General features: G+C 37.3%; 1 protein-coding gene across 4 annotated transcripts; it reads left to right on the top strand.

The window, feature by feature from the left end:
* The first annotated feature begins 1,186 nt into the window (after nt 1–1,186).
* On the top strand, nt 1,187–21,025 carry LOC125241688. 4 transcript variants are annotated; one of them, XM_048150276.1, is made up of 7 exons: nt 1,187–1,387; nt 3,307–3,447; nt 3,810–3,958; nt 5,356–5,462; nt 10,392–10,493; nt 15,393–15,524; nt 20,613–20,791. In XM_048150276.1, exons 1-7 carry the CDS (start codon nt 1,314–1,316, stop codon nt 20,670–20,672), a joined length of 765 nt encoding a protein of 254 aa, XP_048006233.1. In that variant the 5' UTR covers nt 1,187–1,313; the 3' UTR covers nt 20,673–20,791. The 4 variants fall into 4 exon arrangements, with proteins under 4 accessions (XP_048006233.1, XP_048006235.1, XP_048006234.1 ...); XM_048150278.1 differs by lacking the exon at nt 20,613–20,791 and adding an exon at nt 9,279–9,442 and having other exon boundaries at nt 15,393–15,519; XM_048150277.1 differs by lacking the exons at nt 15,393–15,524; nt 20,613–20,791 and adding an exon at nt 9,279–9,442 and having other exon boundaries at nt 10,392–10,530.
* Nucleotides 21,026–22,387: the final 1,362 nt, after the last annotated feature.

Genomic DNA, 22,387 nt, shown 5'->3' with positions numbered 1-22,387 from the left:
TTGATATAATTTAGTAAATAATTAATGTACATAAGAAATAGCCAATATTGCCATGCCCTACCGGGGTGCCATGCGACCTCCTTCATACTGTAACATCTGTAATGTAATACCATGGTTTGCAATAAATGATATTGATATTGATTGATTGATTGAAATTTGGCACACATATGTAAACCTGTGACCCAAAGACAGACATGTAATTTCAATTAAGAAAAAAGGGGGGTAAAAGTGAAAATTAAAAATCAAAGTTTCTAGAACTATACTGTGTTACATATCAAATGAAAGAGCTTTTTATAAGTATTTAAAAAATATATATAATTATTAATAATAATTATTATTTTTATGGGGGGGGGGATTGTCCTTTTTTGCTAATTTTCAAGTAATTTCAGAAAATAGGCAAAAAAGGACAATTCCCCCCTATCTCCGAAACTACTAATCGTAAAATTTTCAAAAAATACACGAGGTAGTTTTCAATCTATAGATTACATTTTAATCTATAGATTAGATTACAGGAAAACCTATTAGAAATCCACAGTAAAGCGTAAGCCGGACTTAAAAGAAAAAAACTCAAATTACGAATTTCACTCACTGCCACTGCAAGGAGTTACCAAATCTCTTGAAATTGTGTGAGCGCGTTTGAATATTACATATAAACTCATTTCTGTTTCGTTTTGTTCAAAATATCGATTATTCGCAAAAATGACTTAAGTTCCTACTAAAAAGGAGGCGCTTAAGCCCTTCTTGTAGTGTACGGAACCCTTGCAACGCGAGTACAACTCGCACTTGGCCGGTTTTTGAATGTATCTTCTTTGGTCAGGGAGAATAGGAATACCTCTAATCTCCATATAGCCTTGGTGTTAGCTGTAACGCCGTGGCTTGCGTGGGCGACGGTCGCGCGATGGTCGCGCGACGGCGATGCGACGCATATGAAATCAAACCTTATCGATATGGAAGTATGACGCCGTGGCTTGCGTGGGCGACGACTTTCTGGTTTTTCGTTTTTATATAAGTAGATGAGCCAAAGGAGCTCTCTACCAACAACCTTCATCCTTGAGTTTTCGGGGTTATACTTAAAAATTTCGTGTTATTTTTGCTTTGGGTATACCCCCTAAAAATGTACTAATGTCAAAGCCATGTGAAAGCAATGTCAACAAATTGTCAATCTTTAACGCAATAATATCGCACTTCATGGCAATAACTTAGTGTAAAATGTCAATGTAAACAATAATAATTTTTTATCATTAGCCTAAAACTAGAGTGAAATAAATTAAAAGTGGATACCTATTCATAAATAAAAGCCTAAAAATAAAAACATGGAACTAAAAAAGGGGCACCCTTCTGAACCTCCTAGCAATGTGCCGATGTTTGCTGGTTATGATCCTAACAAGTAGGTCAAAGAGTATAATAATAGTATTATAAAGTAGGTACAGGTGCTTATGTATGTATAGCTATAGTTACATAATAGACTGACAGGTTTAGCTGGATAAAGCAGGGCTGGATTTCCCATAATGGCCACAAGGCCCGGGCCTTAATGAGACGGAGAACGAGTCCTAATAAAATTAGTTTTCAGAGTTTGGGTCTGGAAGGTAGGTCCCCTAATCCGGGCGTGTTAATGAACACTGACGTCCTGCTGTATTAAAACCATAATACTCCTGCTGCTCACACGCGTGCTCTCAATTCATATTGGTATCATGTTGTTTTCAGTCAAGCTAAGCAACTGCTAGTTTTTAGGGTTCCGTAGCCGGCTAGGAACCCTTATAGTTTTGCCATGTCTGTCTGTCCGTCTATGGATAATTTCCAAATATACAAAAATGTGTGTAAAAGTACCCCTCGCGAGGGGCAAACCAGTAGGGCCTCACGGGCGAGCGGTGACGCGTGCGCAGCATGCGCGAGAGTTTTTCGTTGAATACCTACGTACTGATTCGACCGCTGTCTCAGAATTTATTAATTCTGATAATAATGAACAATAAAAACCGGCCAAGAGCGTGTCAGGCCACGCTCAGTGTAGGGTTCCGTAGTTTTCCGTATTTTTCTCAAAAACTACTGAACCTATCAAGTTCAAAACAATTTTCCTAGGAAGTCTTTATAAAGTTATACTTTTGTGATTTTTTTTTCATATTTTTTAAACATATGGTTCAAAAGTTAGAGGGGGGGGATACACTTATTTCCGAAAATATTAATATTATCAAAAAACGATTTCAGTAAACCCTTATTCATTTTTACATACCTATTATCCAACAATATATCACACGTTGGGGTTGGAATGAAAAAAAAATCAGTTCCCACTTTACATGTAGGGGGGGTACCCTAACAATAGTACATTACATCAGAGGCCGGGAAAATGAGGATTTCCGGCCAAGTGGGTATATACGGATAGGGATACGAGGCCGGGAATCCGTTTTCACGCCGAGGCATGTATAGTGCTTTTGTCAAACATACAATGAAATAAAAAAAAAATGCTCTAAAGGAAAATATTTTATAAAAAAAAGTTACTTTGCAGGCCTTAGGCCTGAAAAATAATATGAAATCCCTTTACTTTCCTCTCGAGTTGTTGCGCCCAAAAAGCGATACTTCCCAGCCCATTTTAAGGAACGTAAAGACAATATTTCATTGCATGTTTGAGAAAAACATTTTTTTTTTTCACTTTTTATTTTACCACTTTGTCGGCGTGATTGATATACATACATATTGGTACCAAATTTCAGCTTTCAAGTGCTAACGGTCACAGATTATCCGCGGACGGACAGACAGACATGGCGAAACTATAATTAAAGGGTTTCTAGTTGACTACGGAACCCTAAAAAAGGCCGGAATTATTCAAGGCCTAAGGTAATGTTACGCCTAACTAGTTACTCGCGAATTTATTAGAATTATACCTACATACCAGTAAGACATATCTTATTAGGTTTATTCGAGCTAAAGTATAGCAATATAAAAACGGTATTAAGTAATTAAATATTAAGATTATATTATTTTTTAAAAGGAGACAACCTTGATATCGTCAGAAAAGGTACGAGTTACGCGATAGAAAGCACTTCTAATTACGTGAATATTAAGTTGGTATTGTAGACATTTAGCGTTGCGCGGTCGGAACTCAATAGTATCGTAGCAATGAGTCGTTATTTCTTTAAACGGGTTCTTGGATAGGGTTCTCTGTACTTGTACTAATATGTAAGTATTTTGTGGTATAAGCTATTAGATTTTCGAATTGTTATTTTAACTTTTAAGTGGACATCTCATTATGTGGGACGGGAAACTACGGTCCGTCACGCTCTTGACCGGTTTATGTAATGATTTGTATTTCAGCTACCTTCTCGATGATCGCATGTCACCAGGGGTTGTGACGGATGAGTGTCTGACTCCGAACCGCCCGCCGCGCCTAACGCAGCGGACTATTGGCAAGTACTTGCAGCCACTCACCAGGGAACTGACACTGTGCCCGCCGAGGTATTCGCTTTTCTACATTCAATCAAATTAGTTCCGACGGCGTGTTTGAAATTCCATAATTATGATTTGTATTTGTGACCATCAGCGCCAACCCTTCATGCAGGTTGCCCATATTCTCCCTGATATTATTATTTACCTAACTATAGATACTCTCACTCAACCGACTTCAATACTGAAGTCAGGTTAATTTTGACCCACTTAATTTTATTAGTAGACCAGAAAGAGTATCTATACCTACTATTTGTTAAAGTAAAATTGTATCTAGATACTTAATTATATTTGATATAGGTACTTACATTTTCTTAAATTATCTATCATTCCTATTATAAATTTTAAGATGTCTAATATTAAAACGTCTTTAGACCAATGATTAAGGAGCTGCCCGATTCTGTGAAGGATCAAATGGTGATGCAGGACAAAGCTTTTTGGGTGGACAAGCCTGGCGCCAACGCCTACACGCTCCACGACGCCTACTACGACTACGGCATGACTACTGACATTGTCAAACCAGGTAACCTACCTACAAGCAAACAGTTTTTTTCAGAATCAATACAATAGTCAATGATAAGGGACCATTCATTTAATAAATAAAACTAATTTTTAACCGCCTTCCAAATCTCAAGGGAAGGGGTTCTCAATTCGTCTGTATTTTTTTTTTTTTTTTTAAATGTTTGTTCCTCGATATCTCCGTCGTTACTGGACCGATTTAAATTTTTTTTTTTTGATTGAATGTATATGCATACAGATTGGTACCATTTTTCTCAGAACCCAGTTCTGATGATGGGATCCTGGAGAAATCGAGGGAACTCCTCAAATCTGAAAGGCATACATATGGTGATTTTTGTGTTTTTAAAGGAACAGCATGCATTTACGTACGGAACAGTGACATTTGGTGCAGTGGAACTCCTGATGATGGTCAGAATGGAACTCCTCAAATCTGAACGGCACACTTATAGTGACTTTGCTATTTTTATAAGAACAGCATGCACTTATGTCCAGAACAGTGACATTTGGTGCAGTGGAACTGCTGATGATGGTCAGAACGGAACTCCTCAAATCTGAACGGCACACTTATAGTGAATTTGGTATTTTTATAAGAACAGCATGCACTTATCTCCAGAACAGTGACATTTAATGGTGCAGTGGAACTGCTGATGAAGAATGAGCCGCCCCTGGTTAGAGTTCCGTTCTGATAATCATTCTCATCTGTAAGTACTTCAGAATTATCCAATTTTCAAAATTGGTTCAGAAATGACGGAGATATCGAATAACAAACATTAAAAAATATACAGACGAATTGATAACATAATCTAACATTTGAAAGTATTTATCACCAGAACCCCAAAGGAAGGCGGTTTTTTTTTCTTAAAAATTATTAGTTTTCGATTTAAAACACTCCGTTCGGTCGTGTTTTAATTTATCCCCACTCGTTTCGAACTTCCTTTTTTTACGCACTTGTATCGTAATGTACTATTACCTACTCTGGCACAACGGCATTAGCATATTATCTACATCTCAGTAGATTACACACCAACTGAAAAATATACGAGTAGGTATAGGTGCGAAGTGTTTCTTATCTCTTTACGAACTTTTCTTTCTGACAATTAAGGTATGTATACATGTGTGTTTTTGTGTTAATTTTAACCTAACATCAAACTTAAGAGTAGTTTTGCACTTCGTTTGATCCGAATCAGATTTGAACCCGTGAAAGTATCGGTCGGAATCCAATTTTTTCCGTCCTTCTTCGGATCTAGTGCGTAAACTACCATAAAAATAGTTACGACTATGACAGATCTTATTTTCTCGGATTTGGATCGGACGTAGTGCGAAACCGCTATAAGTCTCATATCAAAGTAGACCCTTCACAGTTAGATTGACACATGAATCACATGAAGTTTTGTACGACAGTTCACCAGGACGTCTTCCCGCGCTCGTACCAGTACGACTTGGACTGCGTCAAATACCGCCGCTACCATGGCTGCGATGGCCTAAAACAATCACCAGATGAAAAGAAGGTTAAACTTACTTACTACTTAAAGTACTTAAGTACTACTTAATTATTTTTCAGTACAGATGGTGCTTTTTAGGGTTCCGTACCGAAAAGGTACAACAGGAACCCTTATGGTGCGACTCTGTCCGTCTGTCTGTTCGTCTGGCACATTACTAAATATCTCGAGAACTACTAATGCTATCAACTTGGAATTTGGAATAGTTGTGAACTTGTAAATCTCTACTAGTAGAAAGTATATTTTTTTTAAATTTATGAATTTTGAATGGCCAAAATGAAAGGGGGGGCAAATTGTAAATTTCAAGTTACTAGGTCAAGTGGGGTATCGTTAGAAAGGGCTCAAATTGAACGTAAATAAACTATTTTTTATAATTATTTTGTTGTGGAAAAAAAAAGAATTAAGAAGGGAAATGTAAAAAAAATACCGTCCCCACCCTTATCTTCGAAGTTTATCAACGAAAAATTATGAACATTTTAGGATATATTGGTTTTATGATAAAATGAAAGGTAATGGTAATGGTAAAATGAAAGGGGGGGCAAACTGTAAATTTCAAGTTACTAGGTCAAGTGGGCTATCGTTAGAAAGAGCTCAAATTGAACGTAAATAAACTATTTTTTATAATTTTTTTGTTGTGGAAAAAAAAAAATTAAGAAGGGAAATGTAAAAAAAAATACCGTCCCCCACCCTTATCTCCGAAGTTTATCAACGAAAAATTATGAAAATTTTAGGATATATTGGTTTTATGCTAAATATTACAGGAAAAATAAAATCGTGTTTGTATATTGGAAACTTTTTTTTTTTCATTCACAAATACTTTTTAGATATTTACTTTCAATTTAACCACCCTTGCGGATGTATATCGTACTTCAAATGAATACGAGATGTTAATTAAACCATCTTCTTTCAAATAAATTAAAAACTGTTTAAATCGGTTAATATTATAAAGAATTATCCCTGAAAAACCAACATACTATACAGGTCGAACAAATTAGTTAGCGAATTCACCAAGAGATGGCGCTATACACAATAATGCTCATTACTTCATTAGTACTTCTAGCTTCTAGTTTTCTAATCAAGCCATTAGAGTTATATGAGAAACATGAGATTATTTTAACTAGGTACTTTGAAATAAGTTTGTACGGAACCCTCGGTGGGCGAGTCTGACTCGCGCTTGGCCGGGTTTTTTTATAGGTACCACGTCGGTGGCAAACAGGTATACGGTCCGCCTGATGGAAAGCGGTCACCGTAACCTATGGACGCCTGCAACTCAAGGGGTGTCACATGCGCGTTGCCAACCCATTAGAAACTTGTACACTCCTTTTTTGAAGAACCCCATACTGTTGTTCATCGGGAATACCTCGGCATAGCTCATTCCACAGCCGGAGCGTCCGCGGGAGGAAATTCCTCTGAAACCGCACGGTACGCGACCATTTAGGTTGCAAGGTGTGTGGATGAGCGCCCTGTCGTGCAAAAACCTGCCAAGTGTGAGTTGTACTCGCGTTGCAAGGTTCCGTACACCACAAGAAGGGCTTAAGCGCCTTTTTTTAAGGCGCTTAAGTCATTTTGCATGCGAATAAACGATCTTTTTTGAACAATTTGTAAAAAAACGAAATAGAAATGAATATTATGTACTTCATATTCAAACGCGCTCACACAATTTCAAGAGATATACTTGTAACAGTTGTAACTCCTTGCAGCAGCAGTGAGTGAAATTCGTAATTTGAGTTTTTTTCTTTCAAGTCTGACTTACGCTTGACTGTTGATTTCTAATAGATTTTCCTGTAATCTATAGATTGAAGGCTATCCCGTGTATTTTTAACCGCTGCCTCAAATCTCTCAAGGAAGGTGGTTTTCAAGTCGTCTGTATGTTTTTTTTTTAATGTTGGTTCCACGATATCTCCGTCGTTACTGGACCGATATTGAATTTTTTTTTGGTTGAATGTATATGCATACAGATTGGTCCCATTTTTCTCAGAACCCAGTTCTGATGATGGGATCCTGGAGAAATCGAGGGAACTCCTCAAATCTGAAAGGCATACATATGGTGAATTTTGTGTTTTTTAAGGAACAGCATGCATTTACGTACGGAACAGTGACTTTTGGTGCAGTGGAATTGCTGATGATGGTCAGAACGGAACTCCTCAAATATCCACGGGACGCTTATAGTGACTTTGGTATTTTTATAAGAACAGCATGCACTTACGTCCAGAACAGTGACATTTGGTGCAGTGGAACTGCTGATGATGGTCAGGACGGAACTCCTCAAATCTGAACGGCACGCTTATAGTGACTTTGGTATTTTTATAAGAACAGCATGCACTTACGTCCAGAACAGTGACATTTGGTGCAGTGGAACTGCTGATGATGGTCAGAACCGAACTCCTCAAATCTGAACGGCACACTTATAGTGACTTTGGTATTTTTATAAGAACAGCATGCACTTACGTCCAGAACAGTGACATTTGGTGCAGTGGAACTGCTGACGAAGATCAGATCGGAACTCCTTAAATCTGAACGGCACACTTATAGTGACTTTGGTATTTTTATAAGAATAGCATGCATTTCAGTTCAGAACAGTGAGATTTATTTAGTTATGTTTGTAAAGAATATTGAGTTTTCAAGTCAAATTTTGTCAAGTTTCGATTTCTTATAATCGGATTCATGAGGAATTGTTGAGGAAACTCCTCAAACCTTAACGGTTTACGTATATTCATTTGTGTTGCCATCAAATAATTAAAGTATTAAAAGCAGTTTTAAAAATTACCTACACATTTCTACATAATCCAACATTCGCAAGTAGCTTTCACGAGAACCCCAAAGGCGGCGGTTTTTCTTCCTTAATTTTTTTTTTTAATTTTATGCTTAGTAGTTTCGGAGATAAGGGTGGAGGAATATATTTTATATATGTTTTGCCTATTTTCTTAAATTACTTGAAAATTCGTTGACTAAAAATTATAAAAAAAAATATTTTTGAAATACTTATAAAAAGCTCTTTCATTTGATATGTAACAAAATATAGTTCAAAAAACTTTGATTTTTAATTTTCACTTTAACGCCCAAAAATAATAATAATTTCTTAATTTAAATTACTTGTCCGACTTTGGGTCACAGGTTCTTCACATATGTGTGCCAAATTTCAAGTTCAGTAGTTTTGGAGAAAATTGGCTGTGACAGACGAACATACAGACGCACGGGTGATCCCACAAGGGTTCCGTTTTTCCTTTTTGAGATACGGAACCCTAAAAAGAAAATTCGTAACTCGTGTCGATATAAAACACCCCCTTCGGTCGTGTTTTAATCTATCGCCACTCGTTCCGAACTTCCTCTTTTTCGCACTTGTATCGTAATGTACTATTAAGCTTCTCTTCGATTCGAATTTTAGTAAGTATTAGTATTAAAGGCATTTTAATACAGAGACGAAGTTTATAAATCCAGAATAATCTATTACAGAGTCCTTATGCTAAAGCCTCAATGCATCATTTGCTTCAGAATACTACATTTGTTTTAAGTAGACTTATAAGTAGTATGCCTGTCAAATTTGTCAATAATGAAATGTAATGTACGGTGTACAGTCGACTACAAAGAGATGTATCCACTTTTTAACACGCTTTTATTAGGTCGTCATGTATGTAACTAACTATGTAATGGAATCTAAGGGAGCTAATTTAATCTAAGGCAGAGCGGATGCTGTGTTTTTCTTTGGACGCACTCAGAACCAGTAAAGCACCCGCCATAATGTAGATATCATGGTAGGTAGAAAGAAAAAACAGTCCTAGTTTACACATTAAGTATACCGTCATACAAACGATGAAACAACTACAGGTTCCTCTCAAGGCCTACTGTCGTGACTGCAGCAACAAGAATGACTCTGGTCTGACCCCCTTTCAACTCGCATGGGCGAAGGACCCTGGGCAGAAAAGGTGGCGGAACTATCCCGATGTCTCGGCTACGTTGACCCCCGAAGAAATCCGGGAAACCATGGACGAGTATGGAATATAATAACTAATTAAGTATATAACAAGCCTTCAGCCTACGAACGATACTACAACATTTATTATTATAATATTAGGAAAGGAGAGGACTAAAGGAACATTTATAAGAAAAAAACCGGTTAAGTGCGAGTCGGACTCGCCCACCGAGGGTTCCGTACAAACTTTCAATAGGTAGTTGAATCATCGAATGTTATTCACTACAGACAACTAAATCCTTCAAGACTCAATTTTCAACCTAACAAGTAATATTTAATATACAATTTTATTATTACACAACGTCCAAAGAAAATCAAATCAATTCGACTTCAATACTTTACAACGTGTCGCAAGGACGCTTCTGACACGACCCCTTCATGTCAGGAAAAACGCGATGTAGGAAATGAGGGTTCAACTTACAGCGACATCTATCGGCAAATTAAGTAAACTAATATACGCGAACTTAAGGCACTGGCCCCACCCAATTTAAATCGCTAGTAGTGAGAGTATTAATTGAATGAATTTCACGAAATCGAATGGCCGAGATTAAAAAATCGCGCCCCCCTGTTATTTCTACAGAATAACAATCAAAATACCATCTTTCAAATAAAATAAAAATGGTTAAAATCGGTTTACGAAAAAAATAATATCCATAAAAATCACCTTCCATAGTTTAAGCTCACCGAGATTTCCGTACAAACTATTGAAAGTTTGTACGGAACTCTCGGTGGGCGAATCCGACTTGCACTTGGCCAGGTTTTTTAGTGATAATTATGAGTGTAAAAAAATTGGATACTAACAATGATACTCGTATTATTAGTCGTAATAAGCACTTGTTTTTCAATTATATTAGTACCTAGCATTGTAATGTGTGTATTAATGAAGATAATATTTATAACGAAATGATCGAGCGCCATATTTGATAGCCAACGAGGATTAAGTAAAATTGTTTTGTTTTCACTTGCAGGGTCGGTCGTCCTTTCCAGCACGAAGCTTGCAATTGGTATTACAAGAACTACCCTTCTGTCAAGTATCCAGTTATTTTAAGGAAATTTTCCAAATAACATTGGTTCACTTATGCATATTAAAATAAACTTGAAACGCCTGTCTAACGAAACTGTATAGGCCTAATTTTATTTCCGGCAGACGGCGACTCGCCTTACAAGATAGCGTTATCCATAAGATGGATCAAAAGGAACACTGGAGTGATCGGCTCAGGTTGTGGAGAGGAGTGCGCTGATTTATACCCACTCCTCAAATCTTAAAGGCATACATATAGCAATTTTTTTGTTTTTATTAGAACAGCATGCATTTACGTCTAGAACAGTGACATTTGGTGCAGTGGAATTCCTGATGATCAGAACGGAACTCCTCAAATTTGAATAGCTTACTTACAGCCTTATAGTGACTTTGGTATTTTTATAAGAACAGCATGCATTTTCATTCAGAACAGTGGCATTTGATGCAGTAGAACTGCCGAACTCCTCAAACCTTAACGGTATAAATATGTATATTAATTTATATTCTCATCACATAATCAAAGTTCTAATCTAACATTCGCAAGTTTCTTTCACTAGAGCCCAAAAGCCGAGGTTTTTTGATTCCGTACCGTGGCCTTTTCCCGAGAAGCGGTGCATGCGGTAAAAACGGTACGGATTCGATGCGTCACAGCGATTCCGTACCGTCACCGTTTTTTAACCGTCGCCTCATATCTCTCAAGAAGGACGGTTATCAAGTCGTCTGTTTTTTTTTTTTATGTTTGTTCCTCGATATCTCCGTCGTTACTGGACCGATTTTGAAAAAATTTTTTTGATTGAATGTATATGCATACAGATTGGTCCCATTTTTCTCAGAAACCAGTTCTGATGATGGGATCCTGGAGAAATCGAGGGAACTCCTCGAATCTGAAAGGCATGACATATGGTGATTTTTGTGTTTTTAAAGGAACAGCATGCATTTAGGTACGGAACAGTGACATTTGGTGCAGTGGAACTGCTGATGATGGCCAGAACGGAAATCTGAACGGCACTCTTATAGTGATTTTGGTATTTTTATAAGAACAGCATGCACTTTCGTCCAGAACAGTGACATTTGGTGCAGTGGAATTGCTGATGATGGTCAGAACCGAACTCCTCAAATCTGAACGGCACGCTTATAGTGACTTTGGTATTTTTATAAGAACAGCATGCACTTTCGTCCAGAACAGTGACATTTGGTGCAGTGGAACTGCTGATGATGGCCAGAACCAACCTCCTCAAATCTGAACGGCACGCTTATAGTGACTGCCATTTTTATAAGAACAGTATGCGCTTACATCTAGAACAGTGACATTTGGTACAGTGGAACTGCTGATGATGGTCAGAACCGAACTCCTCAAATCTGAACGGCACGCTTATAGTGACTTTGGTATTTTTATAAGAACAGCATGCACTTACGTCCAGAACAGTGACATTTGGTGCAGTGGAACTGCTGATGATGGCCAGAACCAAACTCCTCAAATCAGAACAACACGCTTATAGTGACTGCCATTCTTATAAGAACAGTATGCGCTTACATCTAGAACAGTGACATTTGGTACAGTGGAACTGCTGATGATGGTCAGAACGGAACTCCTCAAATCTGAACGGCACGCTTATAGTGACTTTGGTATTTTTATAAGAACAGCATGCACTTACGTCCAGAACAGTGATATTTGGTGCAGTGGAACTGCTGATGATAGTCAGAACCGAACTCCTCAAATATGAACGGCACACTCATAGTGACTTTGGTATTTTTGTAAGAAAAGCATGCATTTAAGTTCAGAACACTGACATTTATTTAGATATGTTTGTTAAGCATATTGAGTTTTCAAGTCAAAGTTTGTCAAGCTTCGATTTCTTATAATATAATCGGATTCATGAGGAATTGAGGCAACTCCTCAAACCTTATCGTTATACGTATATTCATTTGTGTTGCCATCTAATAATTAAAACATTAAAAGCAGTTTTAAAAAATACTTATACATTTCTACATAATCCAACATTCGCAAGTAGCTTTCACCAGAACCCGAAAGGCGACGGTTTTTTTTCTTAAAAATTATTAAGCCACGGTGTGGTCGGACCTTAATTAGTGTGTCGGCGTTGGTCGGCGTCTTAAGAATCTTAAGATCCTGGTTAGGATCGATTACAACGACCAACAGCATTAGCGTTATGGAGATTATAGGTATAGCCTAACCAGAAACCAGAAATATGTGACTAATGTCAGGAGGGCGCTGTTATTCTAATGTACTGGTTGACAGTCCAGTATAGTATGAAGAAAAAAAATCTGTCGAATTGAGAACCTCCTCCTTATTTTGAAGTCGGTTAAAAATAGTTCTAATGAATTTCCGCATCATGGCGCGAAGTCATATATTTCTGTAAAGCCTGACCAGAAATATATGACTACTAGTTTTTGCCCGCGGCTTCGCTTAGAAAGCGTTAGAAAGAGAAAAAGTAGCCTATGTCACTTTCCAACCCTTCAACTATCTCCACTTAAAAAATCAATTCAATTCGTCGCTCCGTTTTGCCGTTAAAGACGGACAAAAAACAGACACGCACACTTTCACATTTATAATATTAGTATGGATTAGTATGGATTATCATCATGGATTATCAGGAGGGCGCTGTTATTCTGATGTATGGGGTGACAGTTCTGTTTACCTACTATGAAAAAAATAGTTCTAAATGTTCTAATGACAATCCGCAACATGGCGTGTAGTCATATCTGACCCTCTAGCACAACTTGCCTTGTCGCGCGCGAGTCCATACTTGAAGTCGTGCTTGATGTATGGAGTCGCGCGCGACATGGCAAGTCAGGCTTCAATCAGCGTGCAGCTTTAATATAATTTACAGTTGATTTGCAGTCCGTCTGTATCTGCCCTTATCGGTTTCCGAATCCATGCAACGAGGTTTATAACTGTCACAATATAAAAAGAAGATGACATCAGTCATTCTCGCGTTTTTCTTTTATTTCACTCGTCAAAATTCATTAGTCTTGAACAACAATCAAAATTAACTCAATGTTGTAAAAACTAAAAAAAAACCGTTTTGAAAAAACACCCGATTGCGATGGCGAATCAGGATGATGGCCTCTTCCTTCTGGAAGTGTTAATTGATAAAATAATTTATTCCAAAAGTCCCTGTTTTTCCGACAAAGCCTTTAGGACTTGTGTCAGCGTCAAATGCCCCGCGTGTGATCCTCTCGAACTTTGTGACGACGATGCCGGCGGCAGCTCCGGACTCAACGACTCTCCGTTCATGAAGTCATTTAACAGCGGCAAATCCTGCCTATTTTCACTCAAACAATCCGATATCTCCAGCGCAATGAGCAAGTTCGAAATAAAAGTATCCGTGTACAAAGAGCTTCCTTGTGGTTGTTTGCCAACCAAAATAAACCTAGGAGAAGCAATTATCGACATGACTAAGGAATTCGTGCAGGCTCGCAAGAGTTTCTTAGAAGACCCTGATAACGTCAGCTATCAAGCTCTGAAAGATTCATTTCATATTAAAGGAGCGGATGGTGTCGAAACCGGCGAAATTTTAATGTTTTTGCGTATTTCATGTTTCGGTAAATTAATTGTAACAAAATTCCGAGGCAGCGGAGGGCCTCCTGTGTTAGGCAGTGGTATGGGAGGGTCTGGAACTGTAGACCGATCGTGTAACCCTCCAAGAAAATTGCAGAGCCCCAACGACCCCTGCGCCTGCGGCGCCGCGCGCGCTTCTGGAGGGGGAGCAAGTAGCTCACACGCCGGTCCAGGGGGCGTTTGCGACCCAGGTATCATATTATCCATACGTCTTTCAAATTATTTTTAATTAAGAAGTGATCAAATATTTATGGCTTTACGTCGCTGGTTTTTATAAGTGAGTCATAGAACCCTTTTTTTTATCATAGAAATATGATCATAATCTGTCTGCCTCCCTTTTTCTCCAACGTGAAGAAAAAGGACGGCATGTTTCCTATGATCTATGATAAACATGTGATAGCTAGTGGACTATCGGCCTAAGTGACGCCTGCTAAGCCGCGGTCCTGGGTTCGAATTCCGGTACGGGCATTTCATAAGTCATAAGCATTTATTGCATACATATATTGTTTAATGAGCATAGATACTGGTTCCTGAGTCATGGATGTTTTTATGTACATATAATACATAAAATTTGCATTTGCATATTATACATATACATTTCGTTGTCTGCTCTTCGTTGTTGCCTTCTTGAGCTTACCGTGGGACTCGGTCAATATTAAACATATACATATGCTTATTAGGCACTGGTCCCACCGCGAGCTAGTAAGCTATGAACTATCGGCTATAAAAACGAACAAAAGATAAGCACCCCCTTGCAAATAAAAGAGACACGGCGATGTTTATAGTTACTCACCCAGCGGTGAGCTATCAATATCGCCGTGTCTCTTTTATTTGCAAGGGGGTGCTTATCTTTTGTTCGTTTTTATAGCCGATATCTCATAGCTTACTAGCTCGCGGTGGGACCAGTGCCTTAAGTACATACATAGATACTTATACACCGTGTTTTTTTTTGTTTTCCGTTAAATTCGACACTTCGTTCATTACCAAGAACCTTACACTTTTTGTAAAGTCGAAAAAAAAATGTCTTCGTTTTCATACACAATAAATCGCACGCCGCGTCCCTCTGTGTGTCTGTGTGTGTATGTGTTTGCGATAAGTTCAAAAACGACTGAACGGATTTTCATGCGGTTTTCACCTATGGATAGAGTGAGAAAGGTTTAGGTACATCAGATGTTGTTTGAAGTGGTTGAAATATTCAGTGTAACATTATATATAAAACATAGATACATTATTCAACTCATTTCGCTGCAGCATGATAAGATAAGACATAATATAAGCAACTTCGTGTACTTAGTATACCAGTGAAAACATGGTTAAGTCACACAATAGCAAAAAAAATACTTACCTAAATAAATTGCGTTCTTGCAGCTCGAGATCCCTATAATAGCAAGCCATGTGAAGACCCTGACGATCCATGCTACTGCACTGGTCCAAAGCCAGATCCTAAGCAGCAGATGGCCTGCAGAAATACGGAGCAATACTGCTTACATGTACCTAAAGGTGAGCAAGTACTTTGTCGTGGATGAATTAAAACAGTGCAAAGATGACAATCGTTTGTCGCGTAGTAAACGATACGATAATCTTTCTCCGCCACAATTGGTTATTCGATTATACGACAGTAACATTATGTTCGGTCGGTACCGGAGCCTTAACGATTGGCATCTAGGCCAGGCGGCCAGCGTGCGTAGCCGAATGCACAAACGCTCACGATAATATCTGTTTCGTAGCGATAATATCTGTATCTCTATCGCTCTTGCGTATAGGCGCGACAGAGCCAAACTGCATTTCTGTCGGCGTCTGGCGTCGACCATTCGGCTACGCCGGCAGTTGAGAAAAGGCGGCTTGCGGCACACACGCTGAAGTTATCAGAAAGGAAGCACCGAAAACAATATCGGCCATGGAACGGCATCGTACAGAGAAGTGCCGTGTCTTGCCAAAAAATACTACACATTTTCATCTTGACGCATTTTTCTATCTGGATATTAACTTTATTGAAACCATTGTGACGCAAATTGGTGTAGAGTAGGTACATAATTATATATATGTATCATATCGTGTCGATGGTATATTTTTTAAGAATTTATTATTATAAAAGATATAACAGTAAAAGAGCATACAATTTTATGCTCTTAATTTAACCATTTTATTATTCATTGTTTAATACACTTAAGAATAAGAACTAACTGACCCATTATGTTCGATAATATTTCATAGGTAATTAATCAATGTTGCACCGATATATTTCGGTGATGATTTTATTCCTTTAGGTGATTAGGTATTATGTTCTTATCGGTATCAGCTATCAGTGAAACCAAATCCCCATCATTTTGCATTCACAATCTTGATATTTTCATGTCTCCAAATAATATTTGGAATCAAAATCTGTTAAACCTGTTTTTAAATTCATCCCCACAAACATTTTTTTCTTTGAGAAACAGAATATTTATTTGCATATTATTAGAAATTCCATTCCTTATTTTAAATGACTTACCTACTGAATTGAGAACGCTTCAGAAACTACTAATAATAATAGGAAAAATTAATTAGATTAAATTTTAGTTTTCGGTATGAACCAATGAAAAATATGAATAAAATAATTTGTGAGGCCGGAACTCAAGGATCTAAATTCTTCTTTTAGTATTTTTGTATACACTTGGGTCGACAAGTTCGTTTTTCGTCACGTTCCTAAATTTGACCGAACACCTTTTTCTTATTTAGATTCAATCGTTTTTCGTCATTTCGTATTTAGTCATATTCTAAGTTGGTTCGAAAAACATAGATTTAACAGCGAACATGCCAAAAGAAAATTACGAGTAACGAACGAGACGTATTGAGATAAAGATGAACAACGAAATTTACTGTAGTTGAGAAAGACCATCTACGATCGTGACGAATAAAGAATGGCTGACGAAAGCAGACTCGGACAAATTTAGGAACGTGACGAAAAACGAACGAGTATACCGCATTTTTGTATAACTTGATGATCATCAAATTATTTGCTTTTTATCGAGGGACAAATATTATTGACTCAGTTGTGGTCCTAACTGTAGGTACTTAATTAAATCTAAAAATCAGTACCGGATTCATTAATTTTTCGCTCTTCATTTGTATGAAAGAAAATAAAAATATCTTTAATCTTTAATCGTAATTACTCGTAGTGCGTCCAATTGCGTATAATATTTTCCATAACGTCAATATTCACTTATAATAAAAATTGGGACTAAATTTTAATTATGAAGCGGTGTCCTCCCGACGTTGATCACGCTGTTGATGTTGATCATCTGTCGGTACGACAAAATGAAGCTCCATTTCTGATAAAAGCAGTGCGGTGTGCGCATTAATGTACGAGTCCCACCGGCCTCCAGAGGCGCGGAATTTACAATGTGTATGTGTGTCAGAATCGACGGCATCCCGTCGGAGCCGTCCGCTTCTTCGAGGAGCCGACCGGGTTCGGTGAGAATCGTACATATATTTGTAATATACACGGTGTAACATGAGGGAATGAAATATTTAACAGCACATTTCTAAAGTCAAAAGAAGGAAAAGAAAGGATATAGTAAATTTTCACACAATGCATATTTTTTAGTATTTTTAGGGTTCCGTACCAAAAAGGTACAATAGAGGCACCCTTATGGCACCGTTATGTCCGTCTGTCTGTCTGTCCGTCTGTCGCATTACTAAATATCTCGAGAACTACTTATGCTATCGATATGAAGTTTGGAATAGTTATGAACATTGGTAACCTCTACATTTTGAAGGTATTTTTTTAAAGTAATTAATATTAATTATAGAAGATGGCCAAAATGAAAGGGGGGCAAACTATAAATGTCAAGTTACTAAACTAAGTGAAGTGGGGTGTCGTTAGAAAGAGCTCAAATTGTACATCAGCAATTCCCGTCAACTTTGTACAATGCCACGTCAGCAAATTTTAATTGATCCTATTTTGTTACCAACATTTAGTAATATAATTCGACTTTCGTAAGATATATACAGGATAATTGTTATAATTAAGAAAATATAGATACTAGAGAACCTTAATGACGAAATAAAACTTAATAAAATCTCAATTCATCAACAAAATCTTGGTAACAAAATAGGAATTAATAAAAACAAATTTAACTTTTCCCTTAATTTTTGTACAAAGTTGACGGGAATTGCTGACATATCAAAACTATTTCATTTTAAAGAAAAAAAAAGAGTTATGAAGGAAAATGAAAAAAAAAACACTTTTTAATAATATACTAATATTTATTTATTTATTAATTTTATTTGTAGAATATAGCCAAAATGAAAGGGGGCAAACTGTAAATTTCAAGTTACTAGGTCAAGTGGGGTATCGTTAGAAAGAGATTAAATTGAACGTAAATAAACTATTTCTTATATTTTTTTTGTTGTGGAAAAAAAAGAATTATGAAGGAAAATGTAAAAAAAAATACCGTTCCCCCCTTCTTATCTCTGAATTTTACCAACGAAAAATTATGAAAATTTTACGAAACATTGGAATAATAAAATTGTGTCTGTAATTTGGAAACTGTTGTATTTTTTACATTTTCCTTCATAATTATTTTTTTCTCCACTACAAAAACAGTTTTAAATTGTCATTAATTAAAAAAAATGTACTTTCAATTTATAGAGGTTAACAATGTTTATAACTATTCCAAATTTTCAAATCGATAGCTTATGTAGTTCTCGAAATATTTAGTAATGTGATGTGACAGACAGAAAGACAAGGACAGAGCGGCACCATAAGGGTTCCTTTCGTACCGTTTTGGTACGAAAACCTAAAAGTTAACAGGAATCAAACGTTTAATACCTTATTACGAAATTTTTTTAATACCTAAAAGTACTAAGTACAAGAAATTATTAGTTTATAAGAGTATTGAGTTTGAAAGAAATCCATAAAACTTTATATTTCATTTTAGTCTTGAAATGTGATCGGGAATACGCTTTTAAAATTATCCGGTTTCCTTATGTTACACTGTGTACCTATAGGATGAGTTTATAATATGTTTATCACTATCACTTCAGTGCCGCTATTAGCTAACAAGTAATTTGGAAAATTGTAAGTGCATAGGTAAGAACCTGTAGTTGTAATAAAAATAAACGGCATTAATATTTTTTGGAGACATTGACCTGGCGGTTTAGCACATTTTGCGTTCACGCCCGCGAGTCCTGTCATCAGGTGCGACTGGCGGGCGAGAGCGCATGTTGTGCTAGACCGCCTGATATACCTAATACCTACCTATTCAGTGCGGCACTGAACGTGCGGAGTTCAATTTACCTTCCTATCTGATAGTGTAATTTTATAAAGTCCCTATAAGTATATAGAGTCTGTTCGGAAAGGAAGAGTCGTAAAATGTATAGGGTCCAAACTCCAAATACATTCCACGACTCCTTACTTTCTGAACAGACTCTTTTTTTGAACGAGAACGAGACGGCTTTTATGAAAATTAAATTTTTGTAACTTAGGCACCATACTAACTAACCCTTAGGGTACCTGCTCCTACCGACTAAACCCCTTATAAACGTTCACTAAAGTTATCAAGCCGATAAAGTTCGTTTGTCCCTTTCTATCACAACAATACGTCGGACAGGGACCAACGAACTTTATGGGCTTGATAACTTTAGTGAACGTTTATGAATAAGGGGGTTAGTAGATCCGATCTTACACAACAGTAAAATTGTAAAAAAAACGTCGTCCTATGGATCGAACAAGCCAGCAGGATCAGGTGGCCTAAAGCTGTTACTTAAAATACTTGAATATAAATATATAGATCAGCGTGACAATAAAAATAGTCAAAAACAAACCATTAAAAATACTTTTAATTTTGTAACATTTTTATATACTGTGCAAGAATTAAACACATGAGAACAAGTTTCTTAATATGGCCAGGTCGCAATACTCTATTTGAAGAGATAGGCACCAACTTATGCGGCAACGAGCTTAAGATCAAAGTACCAGCCCATGCGTCAACCATCAAGAAGATTAGTCAGACGCATTGCGCGATGCAGAGCCCATATGTACCACAGAAAGGAAACGACAAAAAGGACAATGCGCCGTGCGATCCACCGTGTGCAAAAAATCAAATAAGCTTAAAGTTGCCCTCCGAAGACGTATGTTGCAATGGCCCTCAGCTAGCGGAAACGCAGTTCACCTGCACCACCGAGGGCTGTCCGATGGCCTCAAAACACAACCAGCCGCCCCCTTCCTTGCAACGATCTGGAACGGGGGACGTTACGCAAAACAAAGACGTGTTCGTTTTAAAAGTGGCCAAAACTGCGGTCCAAGGAGATAGGAAATGTAGATTAGAGCTGGAGTTGGTTACGCCAAAAGGCGGCGACCAGCAGCCACCTGTGCAAAAGAAAAATATAAGAATGCAGTCGGATCTGGACTGTGAATGTTGTGTGAGAAGAATACGAAAAAGCAAAAAAGTAAAAAGGGCTGCTAGTCCTTAAGGGCCAACTTTCAATAAAAATGCATTCCGTCAACTTAACTTTAAATGATATAATAACTTTGAATATTCTTTATTTAAGTGTACCTTCAGTAACTTTATGATGATCTTATGACACGGTGACAAAATTGTGCAGATTGCTGCCCGCCGGGAAACAAGGTGGTATTTCAAATGCCACAAGACACCTGCGCTTTGAACCACAAGCAGCGAGCGCATTTCAGTCTGACGTCTGACGGCGTTGGTGACATGACCCGAGAGGACCCGGCGCAGCTGATGTCTACAGCGGCGCAGGACTACCCCGGCGTCGTCTACGATTTCTCCAATCGCGTGATAAAGCTTAAAATCGGGAAAACCGTGGAGGGTGCGGGCCGAAAATCGAAACTGGAATATCAGTTTATAACACCCATTCCTCATTACGATAAAGTTGTACCAGTTAACGACAATCGCGGCTCCCAATGTGTGCCCGCTCGTCGGTGTTGTACACCATGTCATAGCTGTTGCCCAAATTAATGCCTCAATAACGCCTTGACCCCTGCCTAATTCATCAACGAAAACCTACAAGCTATCCAATATGAGTTTCGAAATTTCTTGTTAATGGTGTTTTGCTATTGCATAATTTAATATAAACGAAAATATTTTATTTTATTATTTGGTGTTTTAGTTTAAATTTACAATAATTTTAAACCCAACTAATACTGTCTGAATGAGGTTCTAGCTACATAGATCGCTATACTTTGTACGTTTAGGAATTTAAAAAAAACTATAAACAAACCAAAAATCGGGTAATGTTTGGTTTGTGTAAAATTTTACGTATTTAATAATAAGTACCTGGGCGATTCGCTCGGTTCTATATTATATCATATCACGTCTTTAGATAAAAAAAAACTCTTATAAATACAAAAACCTTTTATTCCTGGCCGGGATTCGAAACCGTAGTAGCCCTGGCGTAGGCGTAGGCGTAGTAGTCGCCGTACCTACTAATTAAATATCTAAGTATCCTTTTTATTGATAGACGTCAAAAAGCGTCATAACTTTGTACTTATCTTTCCTGTAAATTACATGAAGTAACTTTCGAAAAAAACAATAATTAGTGACGTTTGTCTGACAAATACAATGTTAGTAATGTTACACGTATAATACCTGTTTGATATTGTAGGTATAGTGTAGGTACTTATTTTACATGTTTCATATAGTACATAATAAAATAATAACGCACTAATATTTTGTCATGCCTTTGACGCATTGAATTTGAGCATTACATGGTTAAGACGATACGATACAGGTCAATTCTCCATACAAACGCTCTCGACTATTTCCTTCCTGGTTTTTGAAAATAGAGCAATGATTTTTTCAACACAGATTATTAATATTTTTATCTGTGTCGGACCGTTTTGATTTTTTTGCTATTTTTATTTTTAAAGACGCTAGAGCCAATCAAAAATTTCTAAAAACGGCCTTTTTCAATATGGCTCAAAAAAAGGTGTAATACTCAAGATCGGTAACAATTAGCCAAAAAATCTAAATGGTCCGACACAGATTATTTCATTGATATTCAGATTCTCAAATTTCGTTCCGTTTAAATAGGTTTTGACTTTTGAAGGAGGAAACAGTCGAGAGTGGAACCTCGATTTTAAAGATTATTTCGCATTAATCTTTTAACTGAGTTGTTCTTCACAGACATATTTTTTTCGATAAATCTAGTTAATAACACTAGTATATTTAACTGAAATTCGCAAATTAAAAGGGGGGCTCCTTTCCATTTTAGCATTTTCACTCCCGTAGCGTCTTAACGATACCAATTTCAATCTCTCTAGTTATAGTTAACTGACATCGAGATATAATCTGAGCGGAATGAGTAGGTCACCTGTTTGTATAACTGGTCAACTAATACGTTCCGAGTCACTATTCATA

The sequence above is a fragment of the Leguminivora glycinivorella genome, chromosome Z (assembly GCF_023078275.1).
Source record: "Leguminivora glycinivorella isolate SPB_JAAS2020 chromosome Z, LegGlyc_1.1, whole genome shotgun sequence".
NCBI classification, from domain to species: domain Eukaryota; kingdom Metazoa; phylum Arthropoda; class Insecta; order Lepidoptera; family Tortricidae; genus Leguminivora; species Leguminivora glycinivorella.
Note: the sequence above shows the minus strand (reverse complement) of the source record. Positions and strands in the feature narration are given on the sequence as shown.